This window comes from Pogoniulus pusillus, chromosome 25 (genome assembly GCF_015220805.1).
Source record: "Pogoniulus pusillus isolate bPogPus1 chromosome 25, bPogPus1.pri, whole genome shotgun sequence".
NCBI lineage: Eukaryota > Metazoa > Chordata > Aves > Piciformes > Lybiidae > Pogoniulus > Pogoniulus pusillus.
In genome coordinates this window covers 14,410,707-14,428,960 of record NC_087288.1, presented here as the reverse complement: position 1 = coordinate 14,428,960, position 18,254 = coordinate 14,410,707, and the positions used below count along the sequence as shown (strand labels likewise).

The 18,254-nt window shown below is 37.5% G+C and overlaps 1 protein-coding gene across 3 annotated transcripts in view; it reads right to left on the bottom strand.

Moving 5' to 3' along the window:
• The window catches only part of SPATA17 (spermatogenesis associated 17), a 92,048-nt gene that overhangs the window by 46,750 nt on the left and 27,044 nt on the right, over nt 1–18,254 (bottom strand). For all 3 annotated transcript variants that reach the window (XM_064164526.1, XM_064164529.1, XM_064164527.1), the window contains exon 6: nt 9,113–9,236. In XM_064164526.1, the coding sequence (XP_064020596.1) occupies nt 9,113–9,236 (124 nt within the window). The remainder of the gene's footprint in view (nt 1–9,112; nt 9,237–18,254) is intronic.

The window sequence follows — 18,254 nt, the reverse complement described above, 5'->3', positions numbered from 1 at the left end:
CATCAGACATAAAGCCAACATTGAATATGTAACTTGCTCTTAACAGTTTTCTGACCCTGCAGCAATCCAATCCTTTTGCCACCCCAGCTGACAGTAATAGACAAAATGTGGCCATGTTTTTCTAAGATCTCAGCATGTACACTTTTGATAGATCACACAGCTTGTCCTTTAAACTCTGCCATTAATCCTACCCACAGGAGCTGAGCAAGAAGTTTGTTGTCTCGAAAAAATCCACACAAGTAGAGATTATGCAGTTCAGATGTTGAAAAGGACAGTTTAAGCACAGGGGCCTTCTAGCTAGTGGTTTTTTTAAAGATTAATGCTAGAAGCAGAGATGTTAAATGCTGTAATACATGGTAGATACAGAGATGCTACTACACTTTAATAAGGTACACTTAGCATGAGTGACATGGCTGGTAACAAGCTGTTTAGAAATATTGCCCTGTCTACATGGATATGCCTTTACAACTGAGCGTGTAGGGAATCAGTCATAAAATAGCACTCAGACTTTACATTCTGTTCTGTGTTAAGCTCTTTCTAGTGACAGATGATTCTCTCTCTTTTTTTTTTTTTTTTTTTGTGGTTATCAAACAAACTGAAAGGATTTTGTATTAAGCACACCTTAGGAAAGAAGGAGTTTGTAATATTGTTGCAAAATCATAGAATCAGCCAGATTGGAAGAGACCTCAAAGATCATTCAGTCCAGCCTATCACCCAGTCTTAGACAATCAACTAGACCATGGAATTAAGTGCCTCAGCCAGGCTTTGCTTGAACACCTCCAGGGATGGTGACTCCACCACCTCCCTGGGCAGCCCATTCCAATGCCAATCACTCTCTCTGGCAACAACTTTCTTCTAACATACAGCCTAGACATCCCTCGGCACAACTTGAGACTGTATCCCCTTGTTCTGTTGCTGGGTGCCTGGGAGAAGAGACCAATCCCCACCTGGCTACAGCCTCCCTTCAGACCCCTGAGCCTCCTCTTCTCCAGGATAAACACCCCCAGCTCCCTCAGCCTCTCCCCACAGGGCTGTGTTCCAGGCCTCTTACCAGCTTCATCACCCTTTTCTGTACACATTCCTGTATCTGAACATCTCTCTGAAACTGAGAAGTCTCCAGAGAGAAAAAAAACCTTCTTCTTAGAGAAAAAGAAAGGCTGATTGAAAATGATATGAGCAAAACTGGGAAACCTATGTAAGCTGTAAAATTTGTCACTAAGTAGTGTTGGTGGAACGTGCACCAGATAGGTTCTGGAAGTAAATGTTGGCTTTGAGGACTTGCCTTCTTTTTGTATCACCACAATACTGTGTTAAATAGCAGAATTACACTCCTGAGTTTTCCCAGGATGTGTAATCCCAAAGTGCAAGAGCTGGACTCAAATTCTAAGAGAACTAAATCCTTTTGATTGAGTGTGCAAAACACTTAAAAGTCATTTTCAGAATTCAAACCTAGTGGAACTAACCTTCTAGACATAAACATTTTTCTTTCTTCAGGTACAATGTCTTCCAGAATCACAAACAGCTCAGTTACTGGCTGCTTTCAGTTGAATTTGTCCTTCTTTTTGACAGAAACATTAAGCAACTTTAGCTAGGATCCCTTCTAAGTGAACTGAGATTGTGTGTATAGTGCCCCATGAGGCACAAGACTTGAATGATTTTCCTATAGTGAATAACTGTGAATAGACTCATCCATCTGACTTCCAATGTGGAAGTGAATGCATGAAGAAGACTTGCTGATCAAACATCCCTGTCACAAGTTTTCTAAGAAGCATTTAATGTAAATTGAGAATCCTCTGGAAATGATACTTTATAAAAACAGAACAGTGCAGCATGAAGTGCTTTATATACTAATGGTATTTAAATGTAGCTGTAAGCCTGCCTGAGAGCTAGGAAAGCTCTCTCTCTCCTCTTCAATTTAAATGGGATTTTTTTTCTTGGTACAAGCTTTGGAAAGTACTCAAATATATCTGATTTCTTGGCACAGAAGTGATGAGTGGATATTAAACACCCATGGATGGGTGGGGATGTTCAGTGACTGGGGCACCTACATTAAAAAAAAAATTAACAATTTTAGTTCATCTTCAGGAAGTATTAGAACTTATAATGAATTATAATTTCATCCCTTGAATGTTTTAAGGACAGGATGATAAAATTATAACAGTGAAGAGGGAGGAAATAAAATGTAAGAGCTAATTCATTCTTCATACTAGCTCAGTCCTTGGCCTTTGCTGAAGAGACACTGCCAATAGCAACAAATTATGTATAATCATTTTGTGATGTGGAGCGTTCACTCGGGACTAAGCTCAAATGACCAAACTTGCAGCCTTGTCTCTTAAACTGTAGATCTGAAGATCAAAGGCCAGAGCTTTATCCACTGAGTCCTCACCTTTGTAAGAATAAAACTGCCAGGTGTCCAGAGATAAAGTGGGTGTCAAACAGTGTCATTTTAGACCAATTGTTTTTCAAGTTCTTACAGGACAGCACATTAGGCTAGAAGCATATTAATCAGCTGTGCCTTCTGAATATTCATTAGCCTGTTCCAGGAACGATTTTGTAGCCTTTTTTATTTTTTCCTTCCTCACTTAGAATATTTGCACCTTATTTTAGTGCAATGGCAAGTTCAGTAGAAGTGATTCCTGACTTCCAGTCAGTCTGATGCTTATCAATTGTCATCTCTTTTGACAGAAAAGTGTGACTAAAAAGTTTCACTAGCTCTTAAGTTTTTGTAGACATCAAACCACAAAGAATGCCAGCTTTCTGAGCAACTCATGTATTCATTTTCTCTAACACAAGGTAAATGTGGTTTATCTGTTTAGAAACAGAAGAAAACGCATAGATGGAACAATTAAAATTCTTTTTTACCTCACTCAGTACTGTTTGCTGTATGGGGGAAAAAATCATAGAGTGAAGGGAAAGGATCTGTTGCTCTGGTGATTCACCAATATTTTTCTTAGTGACAGGAGAAACTATAATACCAAAAGGTTATTGGAAGACTTTGAAGATGGCTTGAACAGGAATCTTTTCCTGATCTCACTGTCTTTACAAGACACACATCAGTCTGCACCTTTCACCATACATCCCATTTTGGCTTCTTTCACTTGCCACTGCCTTCTCATCCACACCATACTGCCAACATGTAAGTCCTCTACCTGGTAAGCAACAGCTGACAAATTTGCTGCTACTCACCTCACCACTGATGCTTGTTCTGTTAGCAGATACGTAAACAATGCTTGTTACTGGATCTTTGGATTTAGCTTATCCTATACATAATTCTTATCAGAATCATAGAATCAACCAGGTTGGAAAAGACCTCCAAGATCATTCAGTCCAACCTAGCACCCAGCCCTATCCAATCAGCTAGATCACATCATTGTAAGACAAAGATCAACTGCAGTATTTCTTGGAAATTTAGAAATATCAATGTCAGGAGCTGTATAACCACAGGTTCAACAAACATGGCCTCTTCATTTCCTCTTGTGCCATCGACAGTACAAGTGCCATCAATGCACTCAGTGATCCTATCTTTCAATGACTATAAAGGCTGTTTGTCAGACCTTTGCAAAGGATGGCCCCTTACTGCAAATATCTACTTGCAAATACAAAAAGTAAGATTCTAATCAGTTATAGGGAATTTTGTAAATATAGAAGGATAATCTACATAGGTAAACACTTTTATAATAGAAAACCACATTTAATAGCTAGTTCATTTATTAACGACAAATAAAAATAAGGACCATTAAGGATCTGCTCTCATCAGACCCCACCTGGAGTACTGTGTGCAATTCTAGAGCCCACAGTACAAGGAGGAATGTAGGAGTGAGTCCAGAGGAGACCATGAGGATGCTCAGAGGGCTGCAGCAGCTCTGCTATGAGGACAGGCTACAAGACTTGTTGATCTTCAGCCTGCAGAAGAGAAGGCTTCAAGCAGACCTTATAGTGGCCTTCCAGTATCTGAAGGGGACTTAAAGGGACTATTTACAAGGTCTTGTAATGACAAGACGAGGGGTAATGGGTTTAAACTGGCAGAGGAAATATTCAAACTAGATGTTAGGAAAGGGTTCTTTACAATGAGAGTGGTTAAACATCGGCACAGGTTGCCCAGGGAGGTTGTGGTTGCTCCCTCCCTGGAGGTGTTCAAGGCCAGGTTGGATGAGGCCTTGAGCAACCTGTTCTAGTGGGAGGTGTCCCTGATTATAGCAGGGAGTTGGAACTGGATGATCTTTGAGGTCCCTTCCAACCCAAACCATTCTATGGTTCTATGATTACCACTGTAGTGGAAATAGCATATTGTGATTAGGGACTAATAAGAAAAACTTAATTATTACAAGTTTCACATCTCAATCAGAAATTACAATGCAGTTCATGACATAACAGATAAAAACAATGAAAAAATACATCTGGACTGTTATTTTTATTGTATTGCCAATCCGAAGTCACAAGAATGATTCTTTAAAAAGGCAAAGTTTTGTTAAATATGTATTGAGATTTTTATCATGGTCATCATGAAGTCAGAATAGTTTGGATTGTTAAGGTAAAAATAGTCAAGGAAAACAATTATATATATATATATATTTTTAAAGCTCTGAAATACAGATAATCTTATTTTTTTAAATGGAATCTAGTTTGGAAGCCCCACATGTGTTACAGAATTATTTCTTTGTGTATTTTACAAAGGAATCTCTTGCAACAGGCAACCCGTACCATGCCCTAACTTAGAATCATAGAATTATAGATCATAGAATCAGTCAGAGTTGGAAGGGACCACAAGGAGCATCTAGTTCCAACCTCCCTGCCATGCCCAGGGACACCCTACTCTAGATCAGGCTGCCCACAGCCTCATCCAGCCTGGCCTTAAACACCTCCAGGGATGGGGCCTCAACCACCTCCCTGGGCAACCCATTCCAGCCTCTCACCACTCTCATGTTGAACAATTTCCTCCTCACGTCCAATCTGAACCTACCCATCTCCAGCTTCAGGAAGTCCTGTTACTACCTGAACTTACCATGTGGTAAGAGGGCATGAGCTTGACTTTTGCTTTTTGGTTTTTTTTTTGGTCATTATGAGAATTAAAAAATTGTCTTTCAAAGAAATTTCCTTCAAAGAAAAGCAGCTCAGGCATGTAGGATGTTACTTGACTGCTCATTGATACTACTGGTGTATATAGCAAGTTAATTAAAAAGCTCAGTGATTCATAATCATGAAGTTTTAGAGCTCATGCTTTATTTCTCCAGACATTATTTGGTTTAATAACGACTTTATTTAAATAAAATTAAAATTTACTTCCCCTTTTCAAGTGCACTTTTATGGCTACAACTAGGGTTATATTTGTGTGGCATGGGTATTACAAATACTACAGAAAAACACATTTATCTAATTCTTAGTGAAGCAAAAAGCTGTGTTTTGGAGTTGGCACTATGCATAATATTGTACTTGCTGAGAAAGATGGCAAATAAATCATATTATTAATATAAATTATTATTACACATTATTACTAAGGGCAAATTATTATTACACATGATTACTAAGGGCAAATCAACATTACTGGTTATTAATTATTGATTATTCAAATATCCTAACTATTTTAACTTTCTTTTCTTTAAACTGCTTTGCTTTTATTCAAATGAACTGCTTGTTTTTCTGCAGATTAAAATGTCTGTATCAATGCAAGGTATTTTGCTGGTTTGGGGCTAATTGGAATATTTTTAAAGTAACAGTTGGAACTAATTGTATTTGACTAAGCTTCTATGAGAAAAAAAAGTCAACCAACTGCTTGCAAATAATGTAGGAAAATTATAGAGTATAATAGCATATTTTTTTAATCATCCAGTGATCCTCCTGTACATCAAGTTCATAGCAATGGTACTAAACACACACACTTCCCCTTGCAGAAAATTAGTAACTTAAGACAAAGAGTCTTAAATGTGTGTATGCCTATATAATATTTTGTAGGCAGATCAAATTTCTTGTTCCTGAGTTGAAAGCATGCACGCACTTATTCTGCCCATGTTTTGAGCTGACCAGGAGCTGTGTAACTGCATTAATTCTTGAGCTAATATACCGTGGCTCTCAACAGGGCTAATTAGTTTGGGTTCAGCCCCATGTTATAGCTCCAGATTGGCTTGGAAAGTAATCAAAGCAAGCTCACATCTGTCTGTATAAGACTATGTGTATATACCTGGCACCAGTAACAACAAATAACGCATACTAATTCAGAGCCTGACATCCATTTTTTTCCATCTTTTTTTCCCTCTCTATTTTTTCTTTATAAAGGTAACAGTTTATTGAAGAAACAAATGTTTGAATAGTAAGTTAATTCATGAAAAAGGCAAAATATGTTGACTTCATCATGGGCCATGCCATTATATACATATTAGACACCCTGTGCATTCATGACACTGGTGTGCTTAAGCTTTACTTCTTGCAATGTGAAACAATGCTAGAGATTGGGAATGGGCATGACCTTACATATATATATATATAATCTGTGAAGTAAGAAGAGTAAATTCTGCAATCACTAAAGGATTCATAGACTTTAAAGCCACAGAAGGATCACTGTATCATCTGCTATGTTGTGCAATGCTATGGTGTTTGTTCATCTCCCTATTTAAGCTATAACACACTTCTGAGATGGGTTTCTGGGCTTCAGCTTGTAAGGAGTGGAGGAAGGAATTTGACATGCCTTTCTTTACTAAAGTTGAGGAGCAACAGCTCCTTAATTCCCTCCTGTTAATAAGTAAACACCCTTTCTCCTCTTTTTTGCCTGTATTAAAACAAAAAAAAAAAAGATTAAAAATCATTGGATATATTTGAAACAACTACTGCAAATACAGATTTTGCAATATTGCCCATATAATCTGCCTGGGCATCTGCAGCCTTAATGCATGAGGTGGCTTAGAGCCATCATTGCACCAAGTTTTGCATGGCAGAAAAGGGAGAAGACTGTGACAAACTTTGACAGCTCATCTCTTCAGCTTACTGGAATTTCATTAATACATTGCTATAGAGAGTAAATCCAGCTCATCAACTTCTTTCCATTTGCTATGCTCTTACAAATTGCTGACATTTTTTTCCCCCTTAACTCACTTTGTGCCCTGTTTCTACTGAGGCATGACTGGGCCTTGCTCAATAATCCAATTAACTATTCTTTGAAGCCAGTAAGATGCAACTGTAGTCAGATCAGAAGATCATAGAATCATAGAATCAACCAGGTTGTAAGAGACCTCCAAGCTCATCCAGTCCAACCTAGCACCCAGCCCTAGACAATCAACTAGACTACGGCACTAAGTGCCTCAGCCAGGCTTTTCTTGAACACCTCCAGGGACAGCAACTTCACCACCTCCCTGGGCAGCCCATTCCAAAGGCAGATCACTCTCTCTGTGAAGAATTTCCTAGGATCAGATGTATGAGCCAATGCATCAAAACAGCAAATTTTGAACTGAAAAAAATTGCCCTGTATCTTAGCAAGAAATCAAATTCTACAACTGTGTAACTGTGCAGTACAATACTTTGTGGAAATAATTGCAGAAGTAGTTGACTTTATACCTGGTCTTCAGGTTGTCTGTATGTGTTGCATTAGCATACACTCCTTTATGTTTCAGATATTGCCCTGTAGCAGCAGTCTTCTAGGTATATGGCTGAAATAAGGCACTCCTTACCATTCCTCAAAAATGTGTTACAACTTGCTAAAGGAATATCATCAGAAGTAAACTACATTCACTGAAATCTTTTTAGATCAAAGCTCACTCAATGTCTCTAACTGGACATTTTTTATACTCTAGGTAAAAATATTAATATTTATGTTTTGATTTGCATAAAAGATCCTGTTCTAAACAAGAATCCTAAATTTTCTATAGTATAATACAATATTAAAACAGTATGCTTAGTGTTTTAATTTAATTAAAAGGTTATGCTTAGTACCCTAGATTTCTGTCTGAACAAATCAGGTATTGTGAGCTAATTAAAATTATTAGCTAACACTCCTGTTTAAAAGCCACTCAGAAAACTTTTGGTGTTATTTTATTCTAATATTTTTCTATACTATATTATTAGCAAATGAACTTACTTTGATTTACAAGTTGAGTTTGCATAACTGATATCCAGATTATTAAAATATATAGCTCCATTTCCTGGATAGATCACAAATAATTGCCAAACAGAGGGAAACATTCAAAATTATGCCACTTAGTGACATGATATTTTTCCTATGTCCTTTAGGATTAACAGTTTTTACACTGAGATTATAATTAACCACCTATGAAAAGCAAGCATTGAGTTCATACTAGCAGAGAGATTATAATTAACCACCTATGAAAAGCAAGCATTGAGTTCATACTAGCATACCTTGACTGCATGTTAATTCTTTACTCATAAGAACAACAACCACTGACCAAAAAAGTTATGGACATAATATACTTTTGTGTAACAGAAGTTCACAAAGGGGGACTAAACAAAGACAAACATTGAAGCTCTACTAATCATATCAATTTTGTGTAAGTTGTATGTACTCCCATATTCACCTGCCTGTAAAGGAGCTTACACAGAAAAGCTTGAAAAAAGCACACAGCTTTTATCATTACAAAACAAATTAAGTAGTAAATATTTAACATTTATGAGGCATTTCTAAGTGAAAAGAATCATGATAAATAAGCTGATTCAGGCAGTTCTAGGAAAAGCTTTAGCTGAAAACCTGCATTTACAATCTATTCTAAAAACAAGCAGAACACAGCTCAATTAAAAAAAAGGGGGAAAATGAAATCCCTTCTCAGTTTAATAACTTGTTAGTTCTTGACAAGTACAACAACACAACAATAAGCCAGTCAAAATGAGTTTTTAAAGCGAGGTTATGCCCTTCGTGTTGTGTTATCACAGTGGCAGATCAAACTGCTGACTTGGACTCTTTCTGCCAGCAGTGCTGATGCTGCCTCTATGAAGCTGCTGTCACGGAATAGTCATGGTACCTGCTCTTGCCTATAAAGAAGCACTAAATTGAACTCGAAGTAGTGTCTTTGTGATATCTTTTCAACAAGTCATGTCCCATTCAGCCTGCTAGTTTATCTCTGTCAGGCTGGGGCCCAAGTGGTTTGCATGAGCTGCCAGGGACAGGTATACCAACCTGCTCAGTGCTAAGGAGGTAATGCATCTTTCGGGCTTGGTACTTCTTTTCCTTTTCTTTCCTTTCTAGGTCTTTCTTTTTGTCTTCCTTTTCTTTCATTTCTGTGTACTCTTGGAGTTCAGTCCTGTAATAAAATAAGTAAATATATGAATCAGAAGAATAAAAGATGTGCTAATGCTCTAATTTGGATTAACCCTTTACAGTTTTCTGCTACTATACATTGGCAGTATACTTGACACCATTGGAATGCAAAATGACACTTTGTTCAGTTCTATAGTAGCAGGATTCTACATGGATATAACTGTGGAGAAATAGGACTAAATTTATAAAACCTCTGAGCAGTGCATTAGTCCACATTGTTTACTATTTTGAAGAATATGTCAACCTTGGTGTTTCACAGCTTGATCACATAGGATGTCAATTTTTTTGCCTTTAAAAGCCACTCCAGTTTTAATTTCTCTAAGCAGCAATTGTTATATTTCAGGATTTTTGTTTTTCAATTGGTTTCAGAATAAATATTGCCCATTTGATGTTTCAGTTAGTGCCTTGCAACACCACATTCTGCCTTGCAAAGAGAGGAAACCTTATGGAATGAGAGAAGATAGGAGAAAGAGGATAAGAGATCTAATTCATTGCTAGATCCTTGAGCCTTTTGCAAGGTTGAGAATGTAAGGCATAGAGAAGAAGTGGATGTAAACATTTAAAGTGTGCAACATCCTTAAATGGTGTTTCCATTGCATTAGACTTCTTTTACTCTGGTCTGATAGCAACTATTCAGTCCACCACATGAAGTAAGAACATAGCTGCCTCACGAGCCACTGCATGACTGAGATTCGCCACCACATAGCTATAATAGCTCTGTGTCTGTGTACTCAATAGCATACAGAATATCCCTTCTTTGCAAAAGAAATAAGGAACTGTACCTAACACCAGCTCTCAAAGAATGGAGAAAAGCCATGATTTTAACTGGAGGTTTAGAAGAAAGCTTTAACAGAAAACGGGTGTAGTTTTCCTCATCAATGGCTTTTTTTTTTTCCACAGAGCCAGGCTTGCCATCAATTATGCAAACAGTGGAGTGAATTAATGTTCTATAAGAAACGAAATTCTGTGCTATTGTGCATGGTGCACGTGTATGGAATATTTTTGAATCAGTTGAAAAAGGTTAGTTTGATTAACACTTGTTATTTTTGTTATTAAGAAATGGCTAGTTCAAATTAACCTGTGTGCCAAAGACACCGAGCGTATTCAGTCAAGCATTTATATTGTTTAAAAGTTAATTAAGTACATAAATTCTAGTTGCCTTTTTTTTTTCTGTAAGCATGTGTGTATATGATAAAATGAAAAGCCAAAATATACTATTCACATATCCAGATAATTCAAATATTCCCACAAAACAGATTATTTAGAGAGGCCTGAATTAATGGCCTTAGATATTTCAATGAGTACCAAATAACACACTCTAGGATAAGGGTCAAATCCTGTCAGAATATGCCCATGAATAAGTTTGTTGATATGAATAATCCCATGGGAAAATCATATTGCTCCTGAAAGTGTTCTCAAGATTGTGACACAGACTTATTCTTAGGGGACACAGTCTCAAGTTGTGCCAGGGTAGGTATAGGCTGGATATTAGGAAGAAGTTCTTCACAGAGAGAGTGATTTCCCATTGGAATGGGCTGCCCAGGGAGGTGGTAGAGTTGCCATCCCTGGAGCTGTTCAAGAAAAGACTGGATGAGGCACTTAGTGCCATGGTCTAGTTGATTGGCTAGGGCTGTGTGATAGGTTGGACTGGATGATCTTGGAGGTCTCTTCCAACCTGGTTGATTCTATGACTCTATGAATTAATGTTTTAATTACTATAATGTGAAATTAGTTCATCAAAAATATGTGAAAGAACAGTAATTGCTTAATAAGTATGAACACTGAAAAATTACATTCCTCAATACAAGTTGCAGTGTTGAACTTGTATTCATTTCATGCTATCCTTCAAGTTCTTATCAACCAAAATAAGATGTTAAGTAATTAAAAGTGTGTCATTTCAAATGTAAAAGAACAAAACCAGAATGCAAAGGAAAGAAAAGATGCATAGGCCCGTTTCAATCCATGGGAATAATTTTTGTTGCAGTTTACTGTTAAAGCTGCTAATACAATATTTCATACAAGGTTACTTACGAAGCACACTGACGTTTAAAAATCACCATGCTATGCTTTTGCAGCAGTGTAATTTTTTTCCCAACATAAGATTAAATTGCAAAATAAATGAATTACTTAGAGTGGCATGGCCCCCATTTTGCCACCCTTCTCTTGAAAATTGCTTATTAATATGAAAAAAGAAGTTGGAAAATAGCCTGTTTTACTTTATGCATAGCATTTTGGGGCCTCAAAGCCTGCAGAGCCAGACTAGCTGCACATTTTAGATTGTGTTGGCAAGCAGGGACGATGACCTTTCTGACCTGCATCTCAAGGCTATTATTAATCGCTAAGTAACCTGGTAAAGCCAAACAAATTTGTTTCCATTGAAAGGATCTCTATCTGTGTCTGAGAATTTGTGCTGTACCAAACAAACCTCATTAACTGTGTCCATTTTTGACAAAGAACTAGGAGTTGGAGAGATTGGCGACCTTTCTTTGTCCTTAAGGTACAGATTTCAGAGTCACTGCATGTAGGTGCATAAGCATTTTTACTTGGAAACTCTTTGTTCTATACCAATCAATCATAAACAAATGAATAAATAGACAATGCATATAGTATCAGCTTTGTTCTTTTGTGCCAATTTACCTTCAATATCGGACTGTATGATCCATGCTTTACATATTTAGTACTATTTTTTGCTCCTTTTTGATTACAGAGCTTTCTATTCAGCTTTAGTATCTCTGTCTATAACTGAGCAAATGTCTGGCAACATATTACTGCAGTTTATTCATGTTCTTATACACTCAAGCACTAGTTCCCAACCGTTGCTATGGAAGCTTTGATATTTAGAACACAATTGGTGATTAAAACCCCCACATAATGATAAAAATATAAATTTGTATTACAGCTGTAATGGTAATGGGATGCAAAATGTTTCCCACTGTCATTAATCTGAATTTACCAGATTACTTTGAATGAATGATTAATAATCATTATTTGTTGAAAATAAATGAAGTCTAAAATACTTTTTGAAGTTCAGTGTAATTCATGATCTTTTCAGACTACTACAATCCAAGCCATCATGATTATTCCTGATTATCACATGTTCTCATTAATGCTGCACCACAATCCATCTAAAATTCTGAATTTTAAACACAATTTTTCTACCTACTTTTGCTGCCTACACATGTTGTGTTCAGTTGAGCTAAAATATTTCCATCATGCACCATATTCAGTTGCACTAAAATATTTCCATCATTCTGTACAGTTGTACAGAACAAGCAGGCAATTCTGTCTTGGGGATAATAGCTCCCAAGGTGGTTCTCTCCAGAAAGGCAGAACAAAATAAGAGGTATGTAGTAGTTCAAACATTGCATGACTGGGTGTATTGGTAGATACAATGGCTGAACATGAGCCAGCAATGTGCCCAGGTAGCAAGGAGAGCCAATGGCATCATGGCTCAGATCAGGCATAGTGTGGCCAGTAGGACAAGGGAGGTTATTCAGACCCTGTACTCAGCACTGCTTAGGCCACACCTTGAATACTGTGTCCAGTTCAATTCAAGAGAGATGTTGAGGTGCTGGAACGGGTCCAGAGAAGGGCGACAAAGCTGGTGAGGGGCCTAGAAGACAAACCCTATGAGGAGAGGCTGAGGGAGCTGGGGGAGTTTAGCTTGGAGAAGAGGAGGCTCAGAGGTGACCTCCTTGCTGTCTACAACTACCTGAAGGGAGGCTGTAGCCAGGTGGAGGTTGGTCTCTTCTCCCAGGCAACCAGTAATGGAACAAGGATACACAGTCTCAAGTTGTGCCAGGGGAGGTCTAGGCTGGATGTTAGGAGGAAGTTCTTGCCAGAAAGAGTGATTTGCTATTGGAATGGGTAGCCCAGGAGGTGGTGGAGTCACCGTCCCTGGAGGTGTTCAAGAAAAGCCTGGATGAGGCACTTAGTGCCATGGTCTGGTTGACTGGCTAGGGCTGGTTGCTAGGTTGGTCTGGATGATGTTGGAGTTCTCTTCCAAACTGGTTGATTCTGGTCGCTGGTTGCAATATATATTTTCATATATGATCTGTCTGCTGCATGGCTCATAGTTGGAACAGTTCTGTTTATTAAAACCCTTAAAACTGAATAAGTGGGTAATTTTTTTAGCATATAATCTTTTCATTAGCATAAAGCTTATTTTAGCAGCATCTATTGCATCTTCCTGGCTTCTCATATAAACTTAGTCCAATTAGAGTTTCTCCTACATAGATTTTTATGGAATATCTTTGTAGAGGAAACATGTGTAAGTTTTGACAAATATAACCTCTTATCATGATCTGAAAATTGGCCAATAAATTAGAAGAATATCAATATTTATTAGTGCAAATTTAGGAATCTTTTGTTAAACGAGTGAATAAAATGGGTGACACAAAGTATATTTTCCTTGGCAGAGGGAATTTTTTTGTGTAACTGGAAACCAGGATACCATTATCAAAGTATGCACTCAAAGCTCAGAATTAAAAATAATGTTGTGCAACACATCTGTGAAGCAGAGGTTAATTTGTTAATGATAAAATTCTTTGCTTTATAGAGTTTGAAATGAAATCATTTTCATATGACAAGGTAACTTATTGTTATTCTGATACTTCATTATGCAGTAAGCAGTGGTGCTGGTTCCAGCTAGGAGATGCAAATTCAGTTGACAGTGCTCCTGCTGTCTGTATAAAGGTTAAAAATACACATATAATATTGTGCCTGGCACTTTTGGAAAGGTCTTCAAGTGATGATTTCAGCAATATACAGATTTTAATAATTCTGCATAAAACTGCATTTTACAAATTCACACTGCCCTACATTTATTGAACTTCAGCAAACTATTGCATTCTTCTGGCATTTTCACTGGTATTCTTCAGACCTTTCACCAGCCAGCCATAAAATTATAAGAGTAGCTAAAGTAAAGGGCATCTGAGAAAATCAATAATGAATATAGTTGCTTAGAGTACTCAGAAAGAGTATCAAGTTACTTTGGTTTCTAACAGTTCAAACCCCAAACCATAAAAATCCTGCAACACAGGCAGCAGGCAACTTTGCCATAAAAGGAGATAATCTAAATTGATTTTACTTTCCTGACTATATATCATCCTCCCCGCTTGAACAGAGAATATGGAAGGTAAATGAAGTTAGTTGGACAATGCTTTTGGTACGCCACTGCATGCCACTTGATTTCTCATTAACATTGGTGCAGGTGAGAATGGAGTATGACTTGCCATGATAATATCATTTGACTTGATATTGGGGAAAAAAATGCCTAGGATACAAAAATAGTGTAGTTGCTCTTGAAAGGCAAAGTTTTAACACCACACACACACCATGTACTTACTTTACCAACCTGTTTGTACCAACAGACAGCCTGACTGCCCTTGAACTTTTTCTGATATTTTGAGTAAACCTGTTCAGATTTACTGATTAGAATACAGCTGGTCTACAACCCTCTTTCTCATAGAATCACAGAATCAACCAAGTTAGAAGAGACCTTCAAGATCATCCAGTCCAACCTATCCCCCAGCCCTATCCAGTCAACTAGACCATGGCACTTCTCTTTATCATGATGTATACTCCTGTATATATCTTGACAGAATCCCTTAACCAGAATCTTTGATCTCCAGTTACAGTGAAACACAGGCTTAAAGCGACAGTCAGTTATTAGTGGTACAAGGTTTGTCACTGCCTAGGAGTCTCACCACAAACAAGTGTCCAAAATTCTTCCTAATTTTACGTGTTTACATCAATTCATTTGACAACTTAATCATGACATCGTCTTCAGAATCTGGAGAAATAGTCATTGCAGTGCAGTGACCAGGAAACTGATATGACTCCTTAGGATGAAAAATAAAGTCAAATAAATAAAGCTCATGTGTAGGCATGCAAAAACACCCTATAGTTTCTATGATTAATGATTTTACAGATAGAAATTCGTAACACTTTAAAATCCCATTATAATTTGAGCATAGTAGAACAAACTCTACTCATCTTTCCTCCGTCACATAGTGCACACTGCCAATAGAATTAAGTGACATACTAGTTCAACTGTCAAGGTCCACAATGTGATCAATATAGTGCGCAGGAAACGCGATGAACATAGCAGCGAAGGGCATACAGTGAATGAATACCTGGTGCAGATCAGGAGATCAGGACACAGTGTGTACCAGACGATAGGGAAGAGCCGACTGATGTATCGTTCTTATCCTTCCAATTTCCACTGCTGCACAGTTACTCAAGAGAGTGCAACAGCTTCTCAAAATCCTGATTGCAGAGGCAGTTCACAAATAAAAGGGAGTATTTTTCTCCTAATCCACTCTACAGAACCTTCTAATTAACTCAGACATAATTTTTTCCTCGCACCTATTTAAAGCCTACCTTTTTTTTGGCCATACAAAATCTTTTCAAATGGTTCTAGTTTCTATAAACACACAAATCGATGAGGACAAGATTTTTTTTTTCCTCATCTGTATAAATACTCAAGCTGAATTTACTTTGTAATGCTATGAAGCTAATTATTTTAAATAATGATGTTTTGTTAGCTTATTTTCATTTCACTGAATTGCAAACCCTGCCTATTATGGGGGTGGTATTAGTGTAATTACAACAACAAAGGTTCTGTTGTCTGAGGAACTGGACAGCATCAGTATAATGGATTTACACTCAGGTCTATAGTACTAAAGCTAGCCATAACAGGGAAAATGCTTTCATTCCATGGTTGTTTCTTATTGATACCTCAATGCAATCAGCCTGGTTGATTAGCTTAACCAATGAGCTTAATATTTGGCAGTAACAAAGCTGAAGTGGCTCAGAATGGATTCTTTTGATAGCTGAGCTGCCCCTGTGTGACTCTAGGGCTGTTGTGTTTCTGTATTACTTATTTAAACTTGTGTATTTCTGTCTATAGCTGTACATATTGTAAATACCTGCTTGTATATTGTGCTAAGCTGTGAATATAAAGCTTCATTCCTCAATTTCCAGCTCAGCTGAGTCTAGTCTGGTGACTTTAGTAAGTGTGGGGGGACAGGTAACACCTAAACTGTCACAAAATGCTGTGTTGTGTGATTTGGTTTGAAGGCAGTAGGAACTATGAAGTTCAAGGTAAAACATTGGGATTTAGCTTCTCTGTCAAGGATGAACATCTTAATAGATTTATGTAATTATCCCCACAAGGTGAATAGTCTGAAGAATTGAAAGGGGGATAGTAACAAGTAAAAGCTTCACACAACATTAAAAAAATCATGCTTACAGCAGGAGGAACTACAACTTTCAAATGGGGTGGGTTGAGTAGGATTCATAAAAATGAAGAAGCTGTTTTATCATGTTGTGATGAAAAGTTATTTAAATCAATGCATAATATGACAAAATATTAGAAAGAAAATTGTTTAATTTTCTTATGCAATAGAACTGTGCTGAGCTCTGAATCTGACAGTACTTGAAAGGATGCTTGAAAGTCTGTCCAAAAATGGTTATGAAAATTATTTTAGGCAGAACTACAACACCTTCCAATGACCTCCACTGTTCCCATTTAGGACAAAGAACACCAAAAGATAACTAGATTAATGTATAGACACTGAATAATAAAGGAGCTTTCAGTGTAGTAAAGGAGGATGTAACAAGAAGCAATGGTTCAGAGATAAAACAATTTCAATAGGGAAACAGGGGACATACAGTGAAGACCAAAGGGTACTTTCCATCTTTTGGCTTTCTTAAATGAAGACTGGGTTGTTCAGTCAAAGGTTAATGGGATTTTTACAAATATTATTACAAGTTTCTTATTGAAAGATACACTACTGGTCGTAGAGCTTAAGTCAGAGTAGACCATCGAATTCAGAATAACATTATCCAGAACATCACTAGTACAAACAGAACCACAAACAAACAAAATAAACAACCCATTACTGTTCTAGACTGGAAAAAAAAAAGTAGAAGGGAACTAGTTTTTCCATTTTCTCCTCTGAGTGCTTCAGAGAACTAAATCTTGTTTAGCCTGGAGAAGAGGAGGCTCAGGGGTGGCCTCATTGCTGTCTACGACTACCTGAAGGGAGGTTGTAGCCAGGTGGGGGTCGGTCTCTCCTGCCAGGCAACCAGCAATAGAACAAGGAGACAGTCTCAAGTTATGCCAGGGGAGGTATAGGCTGGATGTCAGGAGGAAGTTCTTCACAGAGTGATCTGCTACTGGAATGGGCTGCCAGGGAGGTGGTGGAGTTGCCGTCCCTGGAGATGTTCAAGAAAAGCCTGGATGGGGCACTCAGTGCCATGGCCTATTTGATTGGCTAGAGCTGAGTGATAGATTGGACTGGGTGAGCTTGGATGTCTCTTCCAACCTGATTGATTCTATGATAATGCCCATTTTCTAGTTGCACTCACAGTACCTTAGTGCAATTAAAAAAGCAACTTGTGGTGTTAAATCAAATGCAATGTTTGTGGTGTTAAATCAAATGCAATGTTGTGCACTCACACTTCTGTCTTTTGATTTTCTTTTGGGTTTTTTTGAGAACCCAAAAATTAGCCACACTGCAGCACATTCTGGAAAAGCTGTTTGTGTAAATGAAGTACTCACTGGTGTGACTGTAGACACACTCATGTAAAAACTGGAATATTTGGATAGCGTAAAGCAAGCTTAGTTACATAATCATTTGTATACCAATTGCTTCTCCAAAAAAGGGAAACATCAAATTTTATAATGTTACACATAAATTCATGCATTTAAATTTTATGCTTCTTTATTAAGTTGCTAATTGCACACCAAAAAATAAAACAAACAAATAAAATCACCTGGTCTGAAAGAAACGAACCGCTTTAAGTGAGTTAATGGCATATAAAGTTTGTCATCCTTCTAATGACCTAAATGGCTGAAGTGAGTAGTCCTCCAAAAGGCACTTGAGAAATATTTATGTACTTTTTCATAAGCCTTTAGTCTTGAACTGGTAGAGCTCTTCCCTGATAACCTAGTATAGCCTGTATATAGATGGCCTGTCATGTCTCTACAATT